The sequence below is a fragment of the Polyodon spathula genome, chromosome 4 (genome assembly GCF_017654505.1).
Source record: "Polyodon spathula isolate WHYD16114869_AA chromosome 4, ASM1765450v1, whole genome shotgun sequence".
NCBI lineage: Eukaryota > Metazoa > Chordata > Actinopteri > Acipenseriformes > Polyodontidae > Polyodon > Polyodon spathula.
The window spans coordinates 53,430,663-53,456,047 of NC_054537.1; the positions used below are offsets into that span (position 1 = coordinate 53,430,663).

Genomic DNA, 25,385 nt, shown 5'->3' on the forward strand with positions numbered 1-25,385 from the left:
AATAAATAAATAAACTACTGTGTGACATTGGAAGTCAGTATCAATAAACACTACATGGTTTCTGCTGTGGTGTTTTAGTCCTATACAAGAGATGTTTGACGTTGTGTAAGATCCAGTCACAGATTGGAATGTTAACTGACAGCTGCAGTTTTTTTGATATTGGAAGAGATGAGATTGAGTTTTATAGACTGATTTCATGGTGCAGATGGAAACTTAGTATAAAATGCTTTTTCTCATATTCGCCTTAAATGATTTGTTTGATTATTTTCACTTTTATAGGAACACCAGGACAATGTGATGGGTGGTACCATGCAGAGTGCAATAGCACTACTGAACAACTTGGTTGCCCATAAGGATACAAATCTACAACTTCTCTATAAGGAAGGTATGTAGTTCTAATGATTTCATCTCTTAATAGTAATTGTAACTTGTATTGCTTTTTAATTTTCTGTATGTTCTGTGCCTGTAGAAAGTCTATACCCCCTTGAACTTGTTTCACATTTTGTTAGGTCAGTGCCTCAGAGTTTTTTTCATGCATTTAAATGAGGATTTTGTTCCACTTATTTACTAGGTCTCTACCAACTTTGCACACCTAGATTTGGCAATATTTGACCATTCTTCTTTACAAAACTGTTCAAGCTCTGTCAAGTTCCTTGGGGAGCATTGATGGACAGCAATCTTCAAGTCATGCCACAAATTTTCAATTGGATTTAGGTTGGGGCTCTGACTGACGTGCTCCAAGGGATATTCAAGGCCTTCGATATATTTTTATACCTATCCCCTGATCTGTGCCTTTCAACAACTTTGTCCCGAAGTTCTTTTGAAAGCTCCTTGATGCTCATGGTTGAGTCTTTGCTTTGAAATTCACTGCCCAGCAGAGGGAACCTACAGAAACTGCTGAATTTATCCTGAAATCATGTGAATCACTACAGTTTAACACAGGTGGAGGCCACTTAACTTGGTGTGTGATTTTGAAGGCTATTGGTTACACCTGAGCTAATTTAGAATTGCTATTACAAGGGGGGGTGGACACTTATCCAACCAAGCTATTTTAGTTTTTATTTTAAACTCATTTTCTACAAATTTCTAGAATGTTTTTTTCACTTGGAAGTTGTGGGGTAGGATGTGTAGATAAATGTAAAAAAAAAACAATTTTAATGCATTTTAATTCCACGCTGTAAGTCAACAAAAGGTGAAAATTTTGAAAGGAGGTGTAGACTTTTTATAGGCACTGTATTTATTTGGTGGCAACTTAATTCTGTGCAGAACCTTGGGTAATAGAATCAAGTATTTTAAACCTAGTATGTTTGGCTAAATCCATCATTTGTATTAGCCTTAAAACATATTTCATTCAAAAAACATTTATTTAATAAAAATAAGAACTTACCGGTAATTGAGTTTTCAGTATGTGCATCACTGACCAGTCTGATAAAAACAGGACTTTGTGAAGAATGAATGGGTCAGGAAGCATTACACTATTAGCTCAATGTTATCCAAGATGTTTTATATATATTGGCTATGTATTGAATTTGTATTGTTTACCAAGAATTATTCCACGAATGAGTCTGAGGGCTAATTATCTCTCAAGGCACGTATCAATGATAAAAGCAATGCATAATAGATTAGATTAATGGTTACATTCCCAGCTTTGCAATATTGACACTCGGGTTCCGTAACTCAGTGACAGCAGACTGGATCACATTAGCATTCGAGAATGCAGCTTTGCACTTACTTCAGCATGGAGACACTCACGGCATGTGTGTGTATATGGGTTTTGGGTGTATCAACAGCAAGTCTGACATTTAACATGCTCGTAATGAGCAGTAACTGCTCTACTGACCAAAGAAGCGGATTCATTAAGCTTTAAGGCCACATTTAAGACACTGCTGTACATTTGCAACACTGATTCTAAATGTAGCCTATAAAGCTGCTTATCCTAGTAGTGGTGTATAACATACAGTAGATCAGCTGAAGTACCCCTGGAATACCATTTTTAACTCATAACTGAATGAGCAAGAGACATGCAAACTGTTTGTCCCCATCTGTATGTGTGGAATATGTGGTCCATGTTGGGAGTATTCAGAATTGTCTAGCTCTACATTGAAACAGAAGCTTATTAATGAATATTGTGGTGGAGTGTCCCGTCCCTTTATATTTAAGTGTTTTATGTTGTCTGTAGTGTGTTTTAATGTTGGTGTTTATCTATAAAATACACAGGATATAAATATGGGTTGTGAGCACAAGTGTTTAAAATGAATGTTGGTATTTAGGCACAAGGATTGCACAGCACTTCACGTGCAAGTAAAATAATATGTGAGCATGGAATTGCACTTTTATTAATTCACGTGCAGTTGTACTGAGACTCCAATTGAATGATTGATTAGCAATCGAGTCTCGGTACAGCTGCATAAAAGCTGCATGTTTTCACTCACTCGGGGTTGTGTGTTTGTGAGTGGAGAACGGGGGAGAGAAGTTTTTTGGGGTTTTGTGAACAATTGCTACAGCGTGCTGGAAGTGCCAGTGCTGTACTTGTTTGTCTGTTCGTCCACTGTCTTGTTTAGTGCTGTCCGTTTTGTTTACCTTTTTATTTTGGCCTCAAGTGCTGTGTCCTGTTTTGTGTGTTTTGTTTAAACCTTTTTGTTTATTATTTGCAATAAAATTCACCACCATTCATCAGTGTTTGGAGTCTATTTCTGGTCTGAAATCATCCCTACAAAGCCATCCTGATCACAATATGCAAATAAATAAATGCGCTGTATATATATAAACAGTCTTGCCAAAAAGAAGCACCCCTTTAGTGGTTTCTAGTAGCAAGTTGGTGACCATTCTACTGCTATTTAAGAAAATTGTGGTATGGAGAGAATTGATGGTTCTTACTATGAGATATCAATGTTAAACTGTAAATTATCTGTAGAAATATAGCTAGTATCCTTTATTGGAGTGCTCTAGGGTAAGGATTTTTCCCTGGTGTGTTCAAACCAACGTTGTTATGTAGTTTTATGGCTGATGTCTGAAAATTATTACACTGCTGCATTAGCAAATATGAATTTCACCTTGCTGTAGGGTCAGTGTAAATAAGGTATTTATTTTCCTTCTCACTTTGGATTTCCTCTATAGCACTCATTACAGCAGGTTATGTGTAAGACCTTTGTAAAGAGACAGCATCATTATGCAGAAATCAGGTCATGCTTCAAGGAAACTCTTGACCCAGCACTAAAAATAACACTGACAATTAAGGGTATCTTGTGCTGTTAAGGTTGGTATGTTCCACTTTGGATGACTGAAAAAAAAAATGAATTGGTTGTTTTAGGTGTGAGTGAAACATCTCAGGCACGGGTCTAAGTTAATGTAAGTGTAATAGGAGGTATGAGAGAAGAGAATGTTTGAAATTCATTTTATAACTGGCAAAGACTGCAGCCCTCAAGAGCAAAAGATAAGAAACTTCTGCACTAAAAGTGACATTGTTAGGAGCAACTCTTTAGTTTATTTGCCTGAATACAAGACTGTTCAACGAATCACCACTAACTATCTATTCATATTAAAATGCTGTCCTAATACAAGGTTTTGAGGTACGGCGTAAGCTGTCACATTTAAATGTGAAAATTCCGCTGCGCCGGTTTTCTGAAACCCTAAAAATGGGCTATGGTAGCACAGACTAATCTGAAAAATAGCACCTCCCTGCCAAATGGGCTACCTCAATTGAACAATAGGTAGGTCATTTGGAGAGGCAATGACCTGTGTTGAGTAAGTGTCTTAATTTAATATTATATTATTATTATATGACGGATAAAACCAAATATACATAATGGAAAGGATATAATGAACCAAGTTTATTATGCGACCAATACAATCAATTGTATATAACGCAATGGCCAGTATCAAGCTGTAATTTCATCCTTAGGGAGATGAGAAAGGGTAATGGAGACCCTAAATACTCTCCCTTCTTCTCAATACTATTCCTTGTCCAGGAAGGTTAGGATCCCAAACTCGCCAGCGTAAGAAATGCCCCTGAACATTCACGATATCACTAATTTCACAGAAATCATGTATTTTACTGCCGAGTAGAAGCAAGCTACAGTGGTATGGAGGATAATTTGTGCCAAAAAAACTATAAATATATAAATCAATAAATAAATATACAAAACAAAATAAATACATAAAATTGGAAAGACATTGCATAGAAAATGGATTTATTTATTTCGTTTTTTTCATTTTGACACTATCTTTTCGCTCTAGTATTTCTCATTAGCATCAATCATTCTGGAAGGGCGGGACAATACGGTAAGTGAATCGATGATCTACTAACTTTGCCTTGGGTTGTTCAGGGGCGTGTAGTCAGGGGACGGCATCAGCTAGAAGTTGGTGACTGCAGTTAGCTACAGTGCTGTGATCAACCATAGAAGAAAAGCATTTTCTAAGCTAGCAAAAATCTTTTTTTTTTTCTATGCCTTACAAATCCGTGCAATACAATGACTTACAGGAATCTTATCTGAGAACAGATTAATGTGCTTTAAGTCAAGTTGAATGGGAGTCGGTAAAACCAGGCTGAAGTTCTTTTGATATTGGACGTTCGCAGTACACCGTATAATAATACAATTTTAGTGCCAGCTTCAACCGCTCCTACTCAAAAAACTGGAATGGTTTGTAATTTACTCTTTGTACCTTGCTAAACAAAAGAAACAATAAATTGCCAGGGTACAATGACGCATTAAGGTACGACAGGGTGGGTTAACGTGTGATAACCGCACACTTCGCGCGTTATAAGGCCCGACACCCTAAAATAGTTCCAGTGTAATGTAAACAAAATTTGTTTCAACATGTTTGTTTTTATATATTAACATATGTTTAATTGTAAATATAGCATGTATTTATTAAAATGTTAAGTACATTTCTGTATAAACCATATGTTTCTAACTAATCCCCGAGCTGTGTTTGGGTTGAGGGCTTCACATTTTTTTTTTAGCTTCTCCAGGTGTGCAGATGTTATTGGGGGATAGTGTGTTGCTTTGTCATTTCCACTTCATCTCAGTTTTTTACTTGCTGCTATGAATACATTGTTAGCTGTGTTAAATGCAGCATCTTTTGCTAAATTAACTTTTCTGCTATACGGCAGATCATTTAAAAAGCGATTGATACTGTACCAGCTTGCAGACTGATAAAGCTGGAAATGCTGTACTGCTCTCCATCTTTATTTCTTACCAAAGCTCTTCTCTTAAAATTCCCTAAGGAGACTGTTCAGTTCTTCCCGATGAAGTAAATGAAAGGTAACAGGTTTACTTTTTTCTTGAAGCCTGTTTTGTATGATATTCACAGCCCATTTAGAAGCTTTTATTTATTTTTTTAGGTTTTTTTTTCTGTTTCATTCAAGTTAGAGTTGATTTAGTTCTGTTTCTGTTGTTCCACTGTGCAGTTTTTCTTTTAAAGTAAAGTACTGGTACTGGTACTTTGTCAGATACAGGAAATTGATCTTCATACCTGTAGCAGGATGGTAGAGAGCCCTGCACATTATTAAAAAGGGGGTGGGGCAAAGCCCTGCTATAAAATGTTTTAATATGTGGAGGACGAGCGAGTTGCCGTCTGCCACGTTATTGTTTTGTTTTGATTTAGTGTTTATTTTAGAACAGGGTCTCCCCCTCCGCCCCTGTGTTATTTTGTATTTGTTTATTATGATTTATTTTTTGTATTTATTGATGGCGTGTTTATTTTTGTATATATCTATGATGGTGAAGCGCAGCGTGTTTTGTTTTGGTTTGGTTTGTACTGTTTGGTAGTGTGGCTGGGAAGACCCATCCACTAAGTAAAAAAAACCTGTGCAGAAGGTGGCCATCTCCCGAATTAAGTGATTAATTTGTTGCTAATTGGGAGATGGTCTTCTGCCCTGCAGTACTTTACCTTGCTGTGTTGTTCTTCCTACATTCTGGCCTGACGTCACCACTCGCCAGCCTGTCACAATATCATTCGTCAAACCATTAAGAAGATCAAAATTTGATTTGTGGGTTTGTATTTTTTTTTTTTAATTAATGATAATTTACAGATATTAAACGTTATAGAATGAAGGTGTATGAATTTAAATTCAAAGCTTTTGGTGATGCGTCTGCATTGAAAGGTTATGTGTGATTAACGTATGGCTGATAAAAAATAGCTAACCAATCAGAAAGCAGGATTTTTCCAAGCAGGTTTATAATTATCAGTAACAGCTGTGACGTGTGTCCATATGGCTATGCATGTAGCTAAATGGGCAAAGGACACCAGGATTAATGTGAGTAGATGAGGTGTAGATAAAATAAAAAATTTTAATGTAACAAATATTCAAATAAATCCCATTGATATAACTGCTGTAGTCTTGGTTGATAAAGACACTGTTCAGTGTTCCACAGAGGCAAGCCCTTAGATTGAAGGTGCAATAGTGTATACAACATAATTAACAGAAACTGTTTGTAGTATGACAGTGCTATCTGCTTTTCCCCCCTTTTTGTTTTGGCTTTTCTTTTCCATTATACCAGTGCCTTGTGTCCCTTGTATTTAATGGCACTAACAAAATGGTTTTTCTGGTGTCAGAAAATGACGATTGTATTTTGTATCAGGTAGAATGGTTGTTGGAAAGAACAGGGCAGATATTGGCATGTACCAGTGAAAATATCAAGGCAGGTGCAATAGTTAACTTGCAGACAATTCACCATCAAATCCTACACACCTATATAGCAAGCCTTTTGTTATATAGAGGGGCTCGTTATAGCGAAAGGACAATCAAAATTAACCATAAACTGTAGTTATTATTATTATTATTATCCGAATTGTAATTGTTTTATTACTGTTTTCTGTGATGGAATTTCTTTCTCTTTTGTTGTGAGCACTTATGCTGGGCTCAGCAGCTCTGCGTTGATGAAGATACACGCTTTGGCTGAGATTGCTTGCAGTCTCTCCCATATTATCTCGTTTCCATCTTGTTGGCTGCTTGCAGCAACATTACGAAGGCTGTTGGGGCTCTAACAAGCAGGCATCCCTCAGTCTCGTATTCGTAATGAGTGTGTGGTTTTGCCAGAAGCTTATACAGGTGGACATCCCTGTATACTGCTTCCTGCAGTAACGTGAACTGAGTAGCCCTGTAGATCACTGACCCTCTCCGTTCCTGACCTGGTACTGTACCAAACGAGGTTACCGCACCGGTACAGTACCAACCCGGTGCAAGTCACTGAGCCGCTACCGAACCAGCCAGTTACTGCTCTGGTTCACGTACCATACTGTACCAACCCGGCGCTAAGGCACCGAACGGACCGGTTCAAAACTTGGTACCATACCGTACCAAGCAATATCACTGACCTGGTTCCCAACCACGGTACCATTCCATGTTCAGTACCAGAGTACTCTGTTCAGGTCTTGACCCACCTTTTGGCTGCTTGAGATAACTGAGGCAGCTACTGTACATTACTGTACACTCCAATTGCTTCTTGCATCATGCCTGGGTTTTATCCCTGTGACATATGCAAAGCCAGTCTGCCATTTGAGGATAAGCACGGCAGGTGCTCTTACTGCCTGGGGCCAGAGCACGCCAGAGAAGCACTAATTAACCACAGTTTCTGCAAGCTTTGTGCAAATTTCTCAAAGCACAAGCTGGAGAAACGTGTGTGTCATAGCTCTACAGAGTGTGCAGTGTCCATTACACAGTACTCTTCCCCTTGACCCTCTTTTAAGGATGTGGCTGCGCACTATCCACTTGGCTCTGTGCAAAGGGAGAGCAGGCGACGTGCCCGGGGAAATTGCTCATATACAAAGCCATCGTCACAGTCTTACTCATCCTCCTCTGCCTCCCCTCCTTCTCCAAGGAAGAGGAAGAGTCATCAGTCCAAAAGATCAGCAGACTCCGAACAGCTAAAGAAACTCTGGGTAGCTGTTTCCCATCGGGGATTGGTGCTTGCAGAGCTGCTGCATGAGCGCCCATCTCTACCTGCACCCCCTGTGCCTATAGAAAGTGTACACCCCCTTTCAGAATGTTCAGCTTTTGTTGCCTTATAGCCTGGAATTAAAATGCATTAAAATAGTTTTTTTTTGTTTGTTTGTTTTCGTTTATCTACACATCCTACCCCACAACTTCCAAGTGAAAAAAAATATTCTATTAAAAATAAAAACTGAAATAGCTTGGTTGGATAAGTGTCCACCCCCTTTGTAATAACAATCCTAAATTAGCTCAGATGTAACCAATTGTCTTCAAAATCACACACAAAATTAAGTGGCCTCCACCTGTGTTAAATTGTAATGATTCACATGAGTTCAGAATAAAGTTACTGTAGGTTCCCTCTGCTGGGTAGTGAATTTCAAAGCAAAGACTCAACCATGAGCACCAAGGCACTTTCAAAAGAACTCCAGGACAAAGTTGTTGAAAGCACAGATCAAGGGATGGGTATAAAAAATATATCAAAGGCCTTGAATATCCCTTGGAGCACAGTCAAGACAATTATTAAGAAGTGGAAGGTGTATGGCATCACCAAGACCCTGTCTAGATCAGGCCATCCCTCCAAACTGGATGACCAAGCATAAAGGAGACTGATCAGAGAGGCTACCAAGAGACCAATGGCAACTTTGGAAGAGCTACAGGCTTTTATGACCAAGACTGGTCAAAATGTGCATGTGACAACAATATCCCAAGCACTCCACAAATCTGGCCTGTATGGTAGGGTGGCAAGAAAGAAGCCATTACTCAAGAAAGCTCACCGTTTGAAGTATACAGAAAACACTCAGGAGATTCTGTAGCCATGTGGCAAAAAGAAACTGAAATGGAACATTTTGGCCTAAATGCAAATTGTTATGTTTGGCACAAACCTAACACAGTGCATCACCCAAAGATCACCATCCCTACTGTGAAGCATGGTGGTGGCAGCATCATGTTATGGGGATGTTTCTCATCGGCAGGTACTGGGGTACTTGTCAGGATAGAACGGAAAATGAATGGAGCAAAGTAGAGAAGTCCTTGAGGAAAACCTGCCGCCCTCTGCAAGAAAACTGAAACTGGGATGGAAGTTCACCTTTCAGCATGACAACGACCCAAAGCACACAGCCAAAGCTACACTGCAGTGGCTAAGGAAAAAAAAAAGTAAATGTCCTTGAGTTTCCCAGTCAGAGCTCACAGCTGTAATTGCTGCCAAAGGTACTTCCACCAAGTATTAACTCAGGGGGGTGGAGACTTATCCAATTATGATCTTTCAGTTTTGTATTTTTAATATTAAATTTTATTTCTCCATAAAAACCTTTTCCCCCTTTACAGTGTGGAGTATGGTGTGTAGATAAGTGGAAAAAAATCCTCTTTTAAATGCATAAAACTCTGAGGCACTGACACAACTAAAAGTGAAAAAAGTTCAAGGGGGTATAGACTTTCTATAGTGACTGTATGCAGCACGTTCGTTGTTATGTTGTTTGTCTCATCCAGTAATTTATTTTATTACTACAGAGTCAAAAGAAAAAAAAGTGCCTAATTCGGATCAAAAATTCTAACTGCATTTAACCCTTTGCGTTCCTATGTCGGACCAGGTCCGACATTTACAATTTTCCCTTTCCAGTCCGATATCATCAAAAAGACGTAAAGCACAGGTCTCTAGTCGTTTTTTCTCAGGAAAAATCTGAGAAAACATTTCAATGCTAGAGTGAGACCGATAAGAGCCAAATGAAGCCATAAAAGGGTTGTATCTGAGCAGCAGAGCTAGTGGCTACACCACAGAGATAAGACTGACACAAAGGAGATAGCTGCTTCCGCATCCAGCGCTCGAAGAATATCACTGACATTTATTTGCAGAGCTTTTTGAGTTGTTATAGTAATAATGACTTGGATTGCATTACTGAGGAGTTTGGTGATAAAACAAGTGATCAGGAGAGGATTTATCAGTATGCATGTCTATAAAGAGGTATGTGAAAAATACAGCGAACGGGGAAAAATAAATTGGACCTGACGCGCCTGAGAAGCGCTGAATAAATGGACCGCTAAGGGTTAAAAAGTAAGCAGCAGGTTGTTATCGATGTTAAAGAGCACATAAGGACCTTTTTATTTTATTGTATTACATGTTCCCATTTGTTGCTACAACTGTTTACGTAAGGTGTGTGTATTGTTTTATTATTATTATTATTATTATTTTTTTTTTTAGCTTTTAGCATTGCCTGCTTCCTTTATACCCGCAATGACCTCTCAGAACTACATTTCCCATCATCCTCATGTTCATGGTAAATCCATCTCAGTTACATATGTGAGCAGGAGGATGATGGGAAATGTAGTTGTGAGAGTTCCATGCGGGTACATGGGAAGCCATCTTGAGGCAGGGAATGCAATTTAAAAGTTTTTTAAAAAGTGGTCAGAATGTAACACAATAAAATAAAAAGGTCCTTATATGCCCTTTAACTTGGATACAACTGACAGGAATACTTTTGTCTGAGCTGACTTTCAAGTTTGTTTTCTGAAAGCTGTTGTTTGTTTTACTTTCCGTTTAACACCCTTCTTCGTTTAACATGTGATTCTGAAGCTAAATAGCGATCGAAAATACTTTCTCCAAAGTCAAATTATAAGGCGTGCAAAATAATTTATCTTCATCCGCATGTAAAATTTCTTTGGGAAATTTTTTGACACTATCCTCAGCCAAAATATTCTTTGCTTTTTATGCTTTGTCATCCATTTTTGGTATTATTCCTCCAGCTGAAAACTACATTTTAGCAACCTAAATCAACATAACAGTGCAACACTGACTTTGTCCCACCTTTTACTGTACAGTACAAGTCACAGAAAAGGCTGATTTAAACATCATCATGTGAACAGTAAACAAGAAAGTTAACCGCTTTGAAGTATTGTTAAAAAAAATTGCATTTGTCTAAGGATGTTTTTTTGCCTAAGTGCAATGCACACATGACGACGAAGGGATAAAAAAAGCCTATCTACAGAATTAAGATACTTAGTTTGCGTCGCTTACACTGTGCAGTATTTCATTTAAATTGGATTTCTTTTATTTTCTCTCCATACTAGTCTGGTATGCATTAGCCCCATAAAAGGTGAATTTCGTGGTGACCCCTCATTTTTCTTGAAATTGTGAATTAGGTAGCTCCCTACTTATTGGCCCAGGAGACTTTTTTCAGCCCTGATACAGCTCCTGAGCGGCCAGTCTCGGAGACTGCCTAAGCGCCGCAACCTGCTCAGTCAGGCACAGGGGACCTGATGGCATCCCGACCCATTGAGCCTGCAACTCTGTGTCTGTCACCTGAACAGCTGCATTTAAGCCACCTGGGTCTGTCCAATAGGGCCATTGATACCTTGCAAAATGCCAGAGCAGCGTCCACGCATTCCCAGTGGGGCGTCTTTCAGACGTGCAGTCTGCCTCAGGGTTTTGACCCCATGACCTGTCCCATGGCAGTTATACTGCAATTTTTGCAGGACGTTTTTGACGAGGAGAAATCCATGTTAAAGGTCTATCTGGCTGCCATTTTGGCTTGACATGTCAAAATCGACTCGTTTCCCTAGGAGATCACCTCCTAGTGGAGCAATTTTTGAAAGGGGCTCGGCAGCTTCAGCCACCTATGAAGGACATTGTTCCTCGCTGGAGGTTAAACGTGGTGCTTAATGTACTCATGAAGCCTCCATATGAGCCCATGTGTTCAGCTGAGTTTAAATAGTTACGCTTGGTACCAATCGTGCCTTTTTTCCCGAAGACGATCTCGGCATTCTATGTCTGCCAGTCTGTGGAATTGAACTTTCCATCCGTCTCCTCCAGTCTGACAGAGAGTGCCATACGCTCTGCCCATTTCTTGTCTGCTGTGGGGCGTAGTCCAGGGTGCATCTGTCAAAGACTTTTGTAATGCAGTGTGTGTGCTAGAGCCTTGCTACCCAACCCAAGCCTGATGAAACCCGACAATAAGTGTCAGGTTAAGGTTCGGTCAGGTGTAGTTTGTATATTATAGTTCGTGCTTGGGTCGGGTCAGTGTGTTATCAGTGAGTGGGTTATGGCGTTTTGAATTTTTCGAGTATTTTTTTTCTTTCTCTATATCCAAGTGCTTCCTAAAACTCTCTTCCTGCTTCATGATTTTTGAAAAACAACTCGCCATGCACCATAGTTTCTTTGAGAAATTACCTCCTTTAATAACTTCTCACAAACCCGCTAATTTGTTTTGTGGGGCCTGCCAAATCCTCCATGGCTGGGCTATACTAACCATAGGATTTCATTTTCCAACGCAACTAACAACCAGTAATCATCTCAGCTGAGAAACTGACATTTTGTGCAGCCTGTCAAATGCTGCGTGGGCGGTCTTAACAGGATAGAGTTCAGTTACAAAACACCAACGTCGCCAAATTTTAACAGTCAGTCATACAAATGTAAACAAAAAAAACACCAAGTGCAATGCCTAATTGACAGCTATCATCAGTCAACAATTTGACACGAAAATGTTAATGATACGAAATGTATTTGTCCGGTAGTAAACGATATGCATTTGTTTAAATGTAAAGAATGACTAAAGGTACAGTATGAAAACACTGCTCTTTAATTCGCTGTGCGTTCTTTTTTCTTGCACTCTTAATGTGCAAACATAGGCAAACATGAAACTCGGTTTACATCATGACCCACTGTCACGAATCACAAATTATGCCGGCACTCATGATATTAAACGGATTCATCTGTATATAGGCTGATGGAGTAAAAAAGAAAAAAAAAACTAGCAGTGGAACGTTTCGTTGCTGGAAATGGTACAATCTGAATTCACTCTTTGGAAAAATTACGACATTGTTGTATTCAGTGATAATAAAAGTGCATGTGGCTTTGTACAATGAAAATGTTGCCGAATAGTACTGAAATATGACAGCAAAAAGACAGGAAATTCATCCCTGCAGCAGCACACTGAAAAGTGATGTATTCATCCTGTAGCTGTTTTAGAAGCCATAGTCGTGGTGTAATATGTTGCAGAATGTTAATTTAGAGATGTCCAAAATGAGTATGTGAATTTGCAAGAGCATCTTCTGTGTGGCTATTTATGGTAACAAAGTTTTGAAGAAGCCTATTATTGTCTTCTTTCAAGTCATGCAGTGTTGGATTATTAGGAAAGGAAGTAAATTAGATGTGATTAATTGAGTGATTTTTTTTCTTTATTTATTTACGTTTTAAATAGAAACCAGGAATACTCTACACTGATGGTATTTAGTTTCAATAGCGTATGTTAGGATCAGGTTTTAAATTTAGGCCCGAGCAGACATCTAGAGTGAGCTACTCCCCATACCTTCACTACAGAGGTTCCCAAACTTTTTTCCTGCACAACCCCATTCTGAGACTTAAAAAATGTATGTGACCCCAGAAAGCAAACAAAGCAACAAAGCAACCAACACATTATTTAATGTACTCACCAAGTCTAATGTGACATGGGCTTACATGTTGTGACGCAGCTTCTCAGAATCCGGCCGTGTGGTTGAAACTGCACATCTAATTTCTGATGCTACATCCACGGCGGTTCATTACTGAGACTTGGTGCACACAAGTGCGGAGAATCCAGCTTCACACAATTAAGAACTGGCAAATGGCACTATCAGTTTGAGGCGCATGTTGAGAGTGCAGGATATTCACTGTTGACACTGAACCAGAACTCCATGCAAGAAAGTCGGGCATATGTTCCTTGTAAGAGTTGGTCACAGTAAATGTCAATTCGCTGTTCGATTTCAGCTGCTGCCAAATCCGTAGCATCAGACGTACGCTGAAAGGGGTTTTACACCCAATCACATTTTGTCATGTCTAAGTAGAGAGGAAAAGGACACAAACCATGTCTCCAGCTGACTTGTGATGCTCTGCCATGACCTGTGTGGGGAGATGAATAATTTCATTATCAGCCAGGAACTTGCAAAGCTGTGGGAAGGATTCATAGTTTTTCAATAGATAATTCTTCCAGAAAGCCATGTTTTTTTTACGAATGCTGTGATTTGATCACTCAGCTGAAAGGTGTTGGTGTTCTTTCCATGCAAACCTGCAATCAGTTCATGCAGTTGTGCAAATATATCTATTGCATGTGCAAGAATGCATGTCTTATTTTGATCACAGAGAAAATCAACAAATTCAGTTTTTTTGCAGTCCATCTCATAGGCAGGCAGGTCTTCCTGCAATTAAAAAAAAGTCATTCTAGTACCGATCCTCTTGAGAGCCAACAAACTTTAGTGTGCAACAGCAACATGTTGTGATCGGACCCCATGTCTTCACACAGTTTTGCAAACAGAGGAGGAGGGTGAGGCTTGATGTAGCTCACAATGGATGTGGCCTCCTGCAAGACTTCACTTGTGCTTAAATCTTTAGCTGCCTGTTGATCTCTGTGGATCATGCAATGAGTCCACACAGCAGACAGATCAACTGTCTTCACTCAGGCACGCAGCCCTGATTTGTGGCCAGCCACAGACGGTGCCCCATCTGTGCAACAACCCACCATGCGATCAAATAGGATATTGTTGTCCTTTATGTAGCCATGTAGCACATTGAATATTAATTGTGCAGTCTTGTGTCCTGGAAGAGGGAGACAGAACAGAAATGTGCTAAGAAATGTGCATCACGCCCCCTCAGTGCTCAAATCAACTTGAAGTTCAAAAGCATCTGTGTTTTTCAGACGTTCCACCAGCATGTTTTCCTGAGTAGCTGCCTCAATCCTTCGCTTCACAGTGTTGTTGGAGAGAGGCATGGCTCTGAGTTTGTTCACCTCCGTTTCCCCACATATTATTCTCACCATATCGACTGCAGCAGCTATAATTAAAGTCTCCCCAAATGTCTGAGGCTTCTTGGCTTCTGTGAATTGCACTTGTTAATGAGAAAGTCCCTCTTTTCTGTGCTGGAAAAATTATTTAGGTTTTCCCACATATTCCTTGTGAAGATGGTCCAAGTGTTGCTGCAATTTATTTGGCTTCATGCTTTCACTAGATAACACCTTGTGACATATTAGGCATTTTGACTTTTCTTTGTTTTTCACAAATACACTGGTGAAGCCCTACTCAAGGAAAGCGTCATCATATCTGCAAGCATGTGTCTTGGCCTCATCATGTTTACATTCATCTTAAAATCAGTAGACTCATTGTTGGAAGTTGATGCTCTTGCAGTGTCGAAAGAAGAGATACCGAGGTAGCTTCTCACGACCCCATCCATCAATCACGACCCACATTTTGGGAACCGCTGCTTTACTAGGCTTCCCAGTTGTCCCTTGCACCACAGGCGTAGAGGTGAGTTTCTCCCTCAATTTTTTTGCCCTAGCTACTTGTTACTGGAGTTCTGTATAGTAATACACATGGCAGTCTCTCAGCTTGCCTTGTAGCATTCCAGTCGCTCTGCAATATTGTCCTTGCGGCGGCTTTGGTACACTCACCTATATGGTTATGGTTACATTTCTTACTTGAAAGTGTCGGTTCTTATCATAGCACTTATTCCCTGAAATAGAAATGTAACCATTAACCGTCAAGGTCGCTGCCTCCATGATTGCAGTAGGCTTGAAGGAAAAATGACGATGAGGTCTGTGACTGCAGTGCTTTTATGTCCTCGGGAGGCTCCCCAAGCTCGACGATCAAATTTTGGGTCTTTCGAAGGTAAACACCCATATGGTAATGGTTACATTTCTATTTCAGGGATATAACTATATATATATATATATATATATATATATATATTTCTATATACCTAACGTTATCCGCTATCTTAGTTGTATAGAAAGAGGCACAGTGACACTTACCAAAAGTAAGACTGCATTTAAGATGCACACTTCACGAGGTTTTAATATTTTGACTGCAGTAAAGTAACTGTATGTTAATGAACCAGATTAAAGTAGTTTTTTTTATTTGTTTTGCCATGATTTTCAAGCAATACCAAGAATTATGCCATAATATTTAACAGTTTTCACATAAGTCTGTTAACATGCCTTTATATTAATTTGAAAAACTGTTGCAAGGGGGAAAAAAACACAACACTGAGAGAAGCAGTTTAAATAGTACAGAGGTTTTTGTTCATTTTAAAATATTATTAATGTTTAAGTAGTGGTGGGCAAATAGACATATTAAGGGGTTCATTTGTATTCTGTACTGTTGGTTTAGATGGGGATCATGTATACGGAACTGACAGACTTGTTTCAGCAGCACTATGCTCAGTGATCCAGTTCCCCTTAAGATCAGAGGTAGAAATAACTTTTATATATTGAGGTAATCCCATACATTGAGTTCTCTGACAAGATGGTAAAATAATAAGCGATTGTCTTAACACAAATATACCATACAGGCACATGGAGAACTATGGAAACTATGCACAGTTCTTAGGTGGGGCAAGGATGATAAACATACAGAATTGTCTTAGTGTTTACACCAGAAAGCTATTGTTTTTTGGTTGTGATTGGTGACCAATTTTGGCGTATTGTAAACACACCCAAGGATACCTAAGTATGCTTCTTAGCCTTGCAGTAACTGAATGAACTCCTATCCCCTCAGCGTAAAATCGTATAATCACATAGAAATATTTTCAGAGCTGCACTAATGGGATTATAAAATGTTGAAACTGTTATTTGCACAGATCTACAGGCTTCCAAAAAATTGTTTCTAAGATGGAGGACCTAAGGTTTGTCAGCTGAGAGAAGGGGTTGGCAAGCATAAAAATGATTTCTATAATAATGTGTGGCAAGATGAATACTTTGGATCAATTTATAACCCTGCTGGCTTGAGCCAGTGCTGCTGTTTACTGCTATCTGAAAATATTCTGGAGAGCTAATTTCCTCTGCACATGTTGTACATCTGTGCAGGTTTATTCCAGATCCTTGGGCAGCACAGTGATCACAAGCACAGATTAAAAGTCTCACAGATTGCAAACACTTTGTGTGGTACAGTGAGTTGCATATTATAAAAAGATGAGCAAGATAAAAATGCAGTTTTGAGCTGAAGATTACCAGTGTCATTGGAGATTTTTGTTGGTGCTGTTTGGTTTAGATGATTTTTTTTATTCCAATAAAATAACTAACAAAGCATTTTTTACAGTCTTCTGAAACCACAATGATGAGCAACTCAAACCCTCTGTTACTATTTATAAGATATATATTTTTTCTTTTTAATAAGAATGACTAATTGTTATTCTGCCCTGTTCAATAGCTGATGGAAATGTGTTTTAAAACCCCATTGTTGAATTCAAAGGAGGTAATTGGAGCTTTTGATGTGACAGGTGAGGAAACTAGCAACATAACAAAGGCATTCTTGTGTAGAATGATTACAAAATTATTCAAATTGACATTGAGGCAATTAAAATGGGAAACCAGGGTCATTATGTATTGTTTATTATATTATATAATAAGATTGTAATCACTGTTGTAGAATGGGGCCGCTGTTGCTTTAACCCTATGCTGACTTAAATTGTGCATGTATCCAACAACTTTCTATCTTAACGCTTGTAGTTTAATAACCATGAATCACAAATTAAAACCCAATATATCAGCAGAAAGGTATTGAGTATCTGTTTTGTTTTATAGATTTTATCTTATAAGCAACACCTCCAGAAAATATTGAAATATGACATATTAATAATAATATTTCACAAATGTGCACATTCATTATTCCAAACAATTTAGAAAAATGCTAGAAAAATTTACTTTATTTTAAAGAAGAAACTTGCGAATACCGTATAGGTTAAAAAAAAAAAACTACCAATAATACACAGCTAAATAATAATAAAAGTAATGACGACAGCAACATACTTATCCATCGTTTACACACACAGAAACGAAGTACACTAATAATAAACACTGACATGGCAAATATACTAAGTTAGCTAGCTAGAGATCAGTCAGATGTAATATTTACTTTCGCCTCCATCCAGAGAAATATTTTCAAAACAGGACACAAAATAAAATAAAAAAACATATATAATTAAAATTAACAGTAAAACATTTATAAGAGGGCTATATTAGATGTCTTTTCAGTAATTAGTTGTTTGTCTCAGTCGGCATCTGATGTGACCTGCTGCTGCACGCATACGCACAGACACACACCGGGGCGAAAAACATTCCGGAAGTAATTTTTTAAAAAGCATATGCAAGTTAATTTTTAATAATAACATGAAAAAATAAAAAAAGTTATTAGCTTTCAGATGAGTTATATAAATCAGCAATTTTGTACTTGTAGAATGGGAGATATAGAAATTTCAAACAGGTGAGTGCCAATACAAATTTCCATTGAAGCCAGAAAATGGCAGAGTCAAAAGTGAAACTCAAAAAAAAGCCACACCTACCGCAACCTTAAACCAATCACACAGGGATATTCACCGTAACCATGGTTACGGCCCAACGAAAAAGAAAAAGAAGATAGTTGATTGGACGGTTGAGATATATCATGCTTCGTCATCATAATAAAAGTTACGAAATTAAAGCACGTTGGCAGCAAAGGGTTAAAGTACATGTCAGCACTACGTGAAAAATAAAACATAAACTATCCCACCTTGCTGTTCCGAATGTATTTGGTCATTGTATAATAATCTGTATGCACCCAAAAATCTCTATAATGCCACACTGCTATGTCCAAAATCACTGTTCTCGATCATCTCTTCTGAGCCAAAAAACACGACTTCTGCATGTACCATCTCTGAAACGTATCAGCGCATGCACAATGAAGCGTTGTGTAAGCGATATTACCTCCTTGTGGAAACACACTAGTCTGTGACAAACATGGTCCATCTAATTTTCCATAAGGAAGGAACTTGTAACTGCTTTTGTTTCGTGTAGTAGACATCTTTCACACTGTACATGTTTCCTTCACATGTTGTATTATTATGATTAATGTTGCATTCAATTCTAATTTTCCTCAGCAACACAGTGTGACTGTACACAGGGAACAGCCGATATAATGCCAGACAATATTTCAACATCAGATTGTTCAGAAACCGATGGGGAGATGGAATTTGTGGCCGATTTAGACTTTCCCACTCAACGGTGTGTAGATTGTGCATGTGTTGTGTCAGGAAATGCAAATGAAAACCAAATACGAAGGATAAAAAAAGCAATATTTTATTTTTTTTAGGAGCGGATCATCCTCAAAGACTTACTTCCAAAAGAAAATACATTCCAATGGAAAATTAGATTAATTGTCACACAGACTAGTGTGTTTCCAGGTAATATAGCTTACACAATGCTTCATTGTGCATGCGCCGGTACATCTGATAGAACATGTGGAAGCCAAGTTTTTTGGCTCAGAAGTGCTGCTCCAGAAGAATGATTTTGGACATTGGCAGTGTGGCATTATGCAAATGTTTGGACGCATACGGATTATTATACAATGACCAAATACATTCGGAACAGCAAGGTGGGATAGTTTATGTTTTATGTTTCATGTAGTTCTGATGTACCCCTTACAAGTTTAGCTCAGACAAAATAGTAACATGTTTTTTTGCAGTGGAATCAAAATCTACCAACACACAGGTAGCCCAAGTCAATTTGTATTCAAAAGTGTTCACTTAAAATTGTATACAGTATCAGAAGAAAAATCAGTTCAGTTGACATATGCATAAGTTTGATGAAGGTAGATACCCAAAACATTTAAAGATTAATTTGAGATTACCGTAATTTTTGTATTTGGAAGGATTATTTTGACGTTCAAAATGCAGTCTTTGGAGGCAAAAAATAACCTAATTTATATTACTGAACAAATTTGATTACATTTTTAATGTTTTATGTGACTACCATGATTGCCAGCAACCAAGAAATAAATGACATATTGGAGCAAATAACTAACATGAGGTAGGAGCATTTTAAACGTGACATTAGACCAAGGGCTTAGTTAATTAATCAAATTTGTGGCAGTCGGCAGCTAGACCACTACTGGATTCAGTTGACCCTTGTAGTACTACATTTCTATGTTAATGATTATTGCACCAAAGAAACTTTTTAAGATTACATAGGTGCAGCAGAGATAAAATGAAAGGGCTTGAGGACTTTAAAGGTATTTAAATGTTTTAATTTATGAGCAAGATAAAAGTTCTGAGTAAATGCTAATTATGTACCATAGAGCTGTACAACACTGCTTTAGGCCATTTTACTTGCAAGAACCTGGACAGGGAGATAAAGTAGCTCATTGTTGCCTGATGTTTGTACACTTTCTGTACTCCTAAGTGTTTTAGAGACAGTTTGGTCAGAGTACTATATAAAAATAAGATACTATATCACTTCATGTCACATATCTGACCTTCTTTTATATGCTTGTCTGTATTTCATCTGTGTTTGAGATGTTTCACTAGCACTGCTTTGGCTTAGAGAATTGAAAAAGTATGCTTTGACAGTTTGCTGTTTTCCCAAGCTTATACTGTGCATTAAAATGTTTTACCATGGCTAACTCTATTTTGTTCATGCTTCCCTACACTTCGTTATTAAAATGGTTATGAGTAAAAAGGGAGAAGTAATTATCAGTGATGTTAAAGCTGTAGTGTTGCAATTTTACACAATGTAGCTGTGCATACAGCAGTGGTACCCCAGCAGCAGGGAGTACATACAGTATGCAATATGTTAGTTATATTTTAGCCCAGGGAAGCAAAACAAAATTGTAAACAAAGGATAAGCTAAGTCTGGAAACTAAGTATGTATTCTTTCATGACTTATCTTCTCCTTTGTTTACAATTTTGTAACAAGACCCTTCTTCACTAAACAATAGTATAACTAATAACTGCGACTGCCTATCGTCACCACGGACGTATCCAGCCTGGGCGGGGAACCACACCTTGGCATGGTCTCCACATCAATGTTTTGAGGTTGCAGGCAGTTTACATAGCCTTGCAGCATTTTTGCAGAAGGTTCGAGGGAGACACATACAAACAGCACACCAGTGATGGCTTGCATCAACCAACATTGTGTCCTCAGGTCGTACATCTCCATCACATGGCCGACAAGTTTTTACTCTGGGCACACGAGAACCTCCTCTCACTGTGGGCAATACATCTGCCTGGGGTGATAAACTGGACAGCGGACCTCCTCTCAAGGAGGGTGCCAGCTCCTCAGCATGGAGGCGAACCCCTGAGGTGGTGAGCCTCATTTGGGAGAGGCTTGGGAGAACAGAAATAGAGCCCTTTCCCTCCCAGGAATCAACCCATTGTCCTGTCTGGTTCTCCATAATAGGAGGTGGGAACTTGCTGGCAGTAGATGCCTTGGCACGCCAGTGGCCGAGGCAACTCTTATATACCTTTCTGCTGGTTGCCTTGTTCCCGCTGTGTCTGGGAAAGGTCCTCCTAGTAGCCCCTTATTAGCCCAGGTTTTAAACCCTGATGCAGTGCCTGAACATCCAGCTGTGGAGTCTGCCGAAGTGCCATGACCAGCTCAGTCAGGCACGGGGGACCTTATGGCATACTGACCCATCGAGCCTGTAGCTCTGGATATGGCAGCTGAATGGTTGCATTTGAGCCATCTTGGTCTGTCCAATGGGATTATTGACACCTCTCAGCTTAGCCTTGTAGCATTCCAGTCGTTCTGCAATATTGCCCTTGCGACAGACTTGGTACACTCACCCATACGGTAATGGTTACATTTTGTATTTGAAAGTGAATTTTTGGTCCTTATCATAACCCTGATTCCCTGAAATAAAAATGCAACCATTCAAGGTCGCTGGCTTGAAAGAAAAATGAAGCAGAGATCTGTGAGCACAGTACTTTTATGCCCTCGGGTGGCCATGGCTGCATCACAGGCTCTGCAAACAGGTTTGATATGTCTAATTCAGGTTTCAGGGTCTTTAGGAGGTAAGTACCCATACGGTAATGATTACATTTCTATTTCAGGGAACCAGGGTTATGATAATGTTACTTTCTTATGTCTGTGTGTGTGTTTCATTTATATTGCCGACCTAATTATGCTGCATGAGCCAAAGGGTGTTGTTGGCCGACAACACTAAAATGACCACATTTTTACATCCCTGCCATTCAGTAAAAATTAAGTATAAAAAGTAAGCATAGGTTATATAAAGTACAAATGTCACAAAAATGTTACCAATGTTATTTATTGTCTTGTTTTTTGGCAGGACTGGTTGACCACATCAGCAATGTGTTCATTGAAACAACCGCTCTCCTCTTGGAAAGCGAAGATAAACGCAGTATGACGAATGGCGGCACTCCTCTGCTTGCATTACTTGACATTTTACAGAGTATGCTGAGGCACACTTCCACTGTAGTGCGTCTGGCTCTACAGGTAATGCATTCATTCGTAATTTTCATTATCTAAGGGTACATGGCGGCAGTTTATTTAAAGGTGTAGTGTCCTATTTGTTTAGTTTTTTTTAAATATAGTTTTTGCATGGTTAATAATGTTGTTACATTACATCCTGTTTTCTACATGGCAAGTCTGTAGCTTTTACTGTGTAACAAAAACATTATTTGCTGAAATAAAAATATTATCCCCCTTTTCACCGTGCTGTAGTAGAAGGAACGTGCCTGTTTGCCTTGCATGGTATGTCCCCTGAGTAAGTCGAGTGCACATATTAAGGGCATATAAAAATAACTTATTTGACTTTGAAATAAAACTCCACTACATGTTGCATATAGCTGTGTCCAGTACTGCATACACTTTATATTAAATATTGCTGTTTAATGTTTGAATATTCTGGTTTACTGAGATATCGTGATTCAGGTAAACAATGCATTGATTGCAGTTAGTTTAGCAAGAAACAAGGATGTTCAGGTATTGTGAGCATTACCGTAATTTATTTTTATTAATGCATGTGTTCATGTGCCTCACGCATGATTACAGTACCCACTGTTCCTCGTCTTTGTATAATCTGGGCTAGTGCAGGTGTGCAGACAAAGATAGGCTTCAAAGGAATCAACCCCACCTGTGTTTTTTAAAGTTTTCTATAACACAATAAGTGCACATTTCTATAGATAATGCCTGTCAGTAATTTTTGTATTTTACAGCTATACTGTTCAGTTTCTTTTTGGAAATTGAAAAAATGCCTTAGAGTAAGCAGTGGGTTCCGAGAAAAACAGTGTTACACGTTCCCACGTGTTGCTACAACTGTTTAAATAACACACCTGCCATTTCTCTTTTCATTGTTAACATCCTGACAACTTTTTACACTTATAACTTTAAAGTCTGTTTCAAATCTCTTTTCAAAATGGCCTCTCCTAGTGAACTGGAGTTTGAGCGCTGTCCTCTAAATCAATACAGGAAAAAAAAAAAACACAATATAACAAGTTCTTTGGCTTCTGTTCCGTACCACATCATGGATTGTTATTGCTGTGTTACCTGTTTGACAAAGTCTGGACAATAATCCTTACATTATTAATGCACTAGAGTGACCATTTTGAAAAGAGCTTTGAAACCGACGTCAAAGTTATTAGTGTAAAAAGTTGTCAAACTTTTGATTCTGTGTATTTAAAAAACTGTTTTTTTTTAGTCGAGAGAACAGTAGTTCCATTGGAGGTACTGATATCATTGTGAGCAGTTGAGAGCTAAATAAATGATAGCGTTTTGCCAACTGTACAGCTATGGCCAAAAGTTTTGCTTCACCTAGGATTTTAGGATTGAGACATTAATAAAAATAAAAGTATATGAACATATTTTAGATGCTTTATTTAACATCATGTAATCAAAGGATCTACAAAATGATATCACAAAAGTACTGAAAGTCATAATAATTGTACAGTATTTTATGTTATATTTTAAATGTCACAGTTGTTCATTTCTCAGTTTTTCATCAAGTATATGGAAAACTACAAAGCAGTATGTAATTCAGTAAGTTAAAGTAACATTATTCAGTAGGTTTCATTCGACTTTATGAAGCAAAGGTTGTTAATTCTATAGGGTGATGCAAAACCTTTGGCCATAGCTGTATAGAGTAAACATTCTTCATTATATATTACAATTAGGGCTTCTGATTGTAGGTTGTAACTGATAAAAAATGATAAAATACCACAGATGCAAAAAAAAAAGTGAAATCATGGTGCATAGCCAATAAACACCAGAAAAAACACTGGAAATGGTTACTCAGTTCATTGACTTTATCCCTTTCCCCCTTAAAAATAAATCAAATTTTAGTAACTTATTCAAAATAAATAACTTTATCAGTGCAGTTGGGCAATGTCCCTCCTTCCTGACTTGTATCTATCATTGCTTCGATCTGAATACTTTAAACCCAGCCTAACTACTGAGTGGAAGCACATTCATATATTTCTATTGGAGGATTGTAAGAACATAAGAACATAAGAACATAAGAAAGTTTACAAACGAGAGGAGGCCATTCGGCCCATCTTGCTCGTTTGGTTGTTAGTAGCTTATTGATACCAAAATCTCATAAAGCAGCTTCTAGAAGGATCACAGGGTGTCAGCTTCAACAACATTACTGGGGAGTTGATTCCAGACCCTCACAATTCTCTGTGTAAAAAAGTGCCTCCTATTTTCTGTTCTGAGTGCCCCTTTGTCTAAACTCCATTTGTGACCCCTGGTCCTTGTTTCTTTTTTCAGGCTGAAAAAGTCCCTTGTAACATGCGGTCAAGATTTAAAAGGAGATTACAATTACTAGAAGCGAAGGATTGTTCTTGCTCGTGAGATTTAAAGTTAATTTCCATCATATGGAATATTTACACGCTCGTACAATTTTGAACTTAATTGAAAGTTGTGTCAATGTTAAAAAAATGGCAAAACACACAGAAACCCCAGAAGCATATGGCCGTGACCAGAAGGATTTCATTGTGAAAGACAGCAGACAGAAGGTACAATTGAAGTGTGCAAGTACTGTCGAGTACTTGCATATTGTGACAGAAAAAACAGTGGCCAAGAATTTTGGAAAGTAACCAAAAACAATAATTTCATACAGTAAAAATTAAGCGAGACCCCCCCCCCCCCCCCCACCCCCACCCCACATTTGGGGTAAAAAACTGATTGACATTTGACTCAATGTAGCTAAAAATAAGGTTGTTTTTTTTAATATTTTTAAAAATTCTATATTTTTCACATTTTAAAAAATAATAATAGTTCCCCTAAAACAGACTTAATATTCTCTAATTATTGAATAACTTGAAGGGGCAATCCTGCAGGTTAGTAATTTGATCATGTAAATATATTGTTGAACTGTGTCAATGTTGGGAATGGCACCTGATTAACAATTAGCTTCTTATTATAGGTCACTGTCTGAACGTGGAAGAAACCCATTCTAAACCATCTTCGACTGACATTTCATACCTCCTGCTGCTATCCATTTGTATCTCAAGTGCTCAACAAGATCTTTTTCATTTCTTCTGCTCTCATTAGGCTCAGAAATCGGATGCAGGAGGGGACACCCAGACCGCAGAAGACCTTCTGCTTATCAATAAACCCCTGACAGACTTAATTAGCCTGCTTATTCAGCTGGTAAGAACTGCCTTGTTTAGAAGTCTAATGGAATGCTACAGGAGTTGAAACTGCTCATTTTATATCACTCT

General features: G+C 38.4%; 1 protein-coding gene across 1 annotated transcript in view; it reads left to right on the forward strand.

Moving 5' to 3' along the window:
• ulk4 (unc-51 like kinase 4) overlaps window positions 1-25,385 on the forward strand; it is a 235,374-nt gene that overhangs the window by 154,721 nt on the left and 55,268 nt on the right. The window contains exons 32-34 of the mRNA XM_041248083.1: window positions 280-385; window positions 21,992-22,158; window positions 25,216-25,314. Of these exons, the coding sequence (XP_041104017.1) occupies window positions 280-385; window positions 21,992-22,158; window positions 25,216-25,314 (372 nt within the window). The remainder of the gene's footprint in view (window positions 1-279; window positions 386-21,991; window positions 22,159-25,215; window positions 25,315-25,385) is intronic.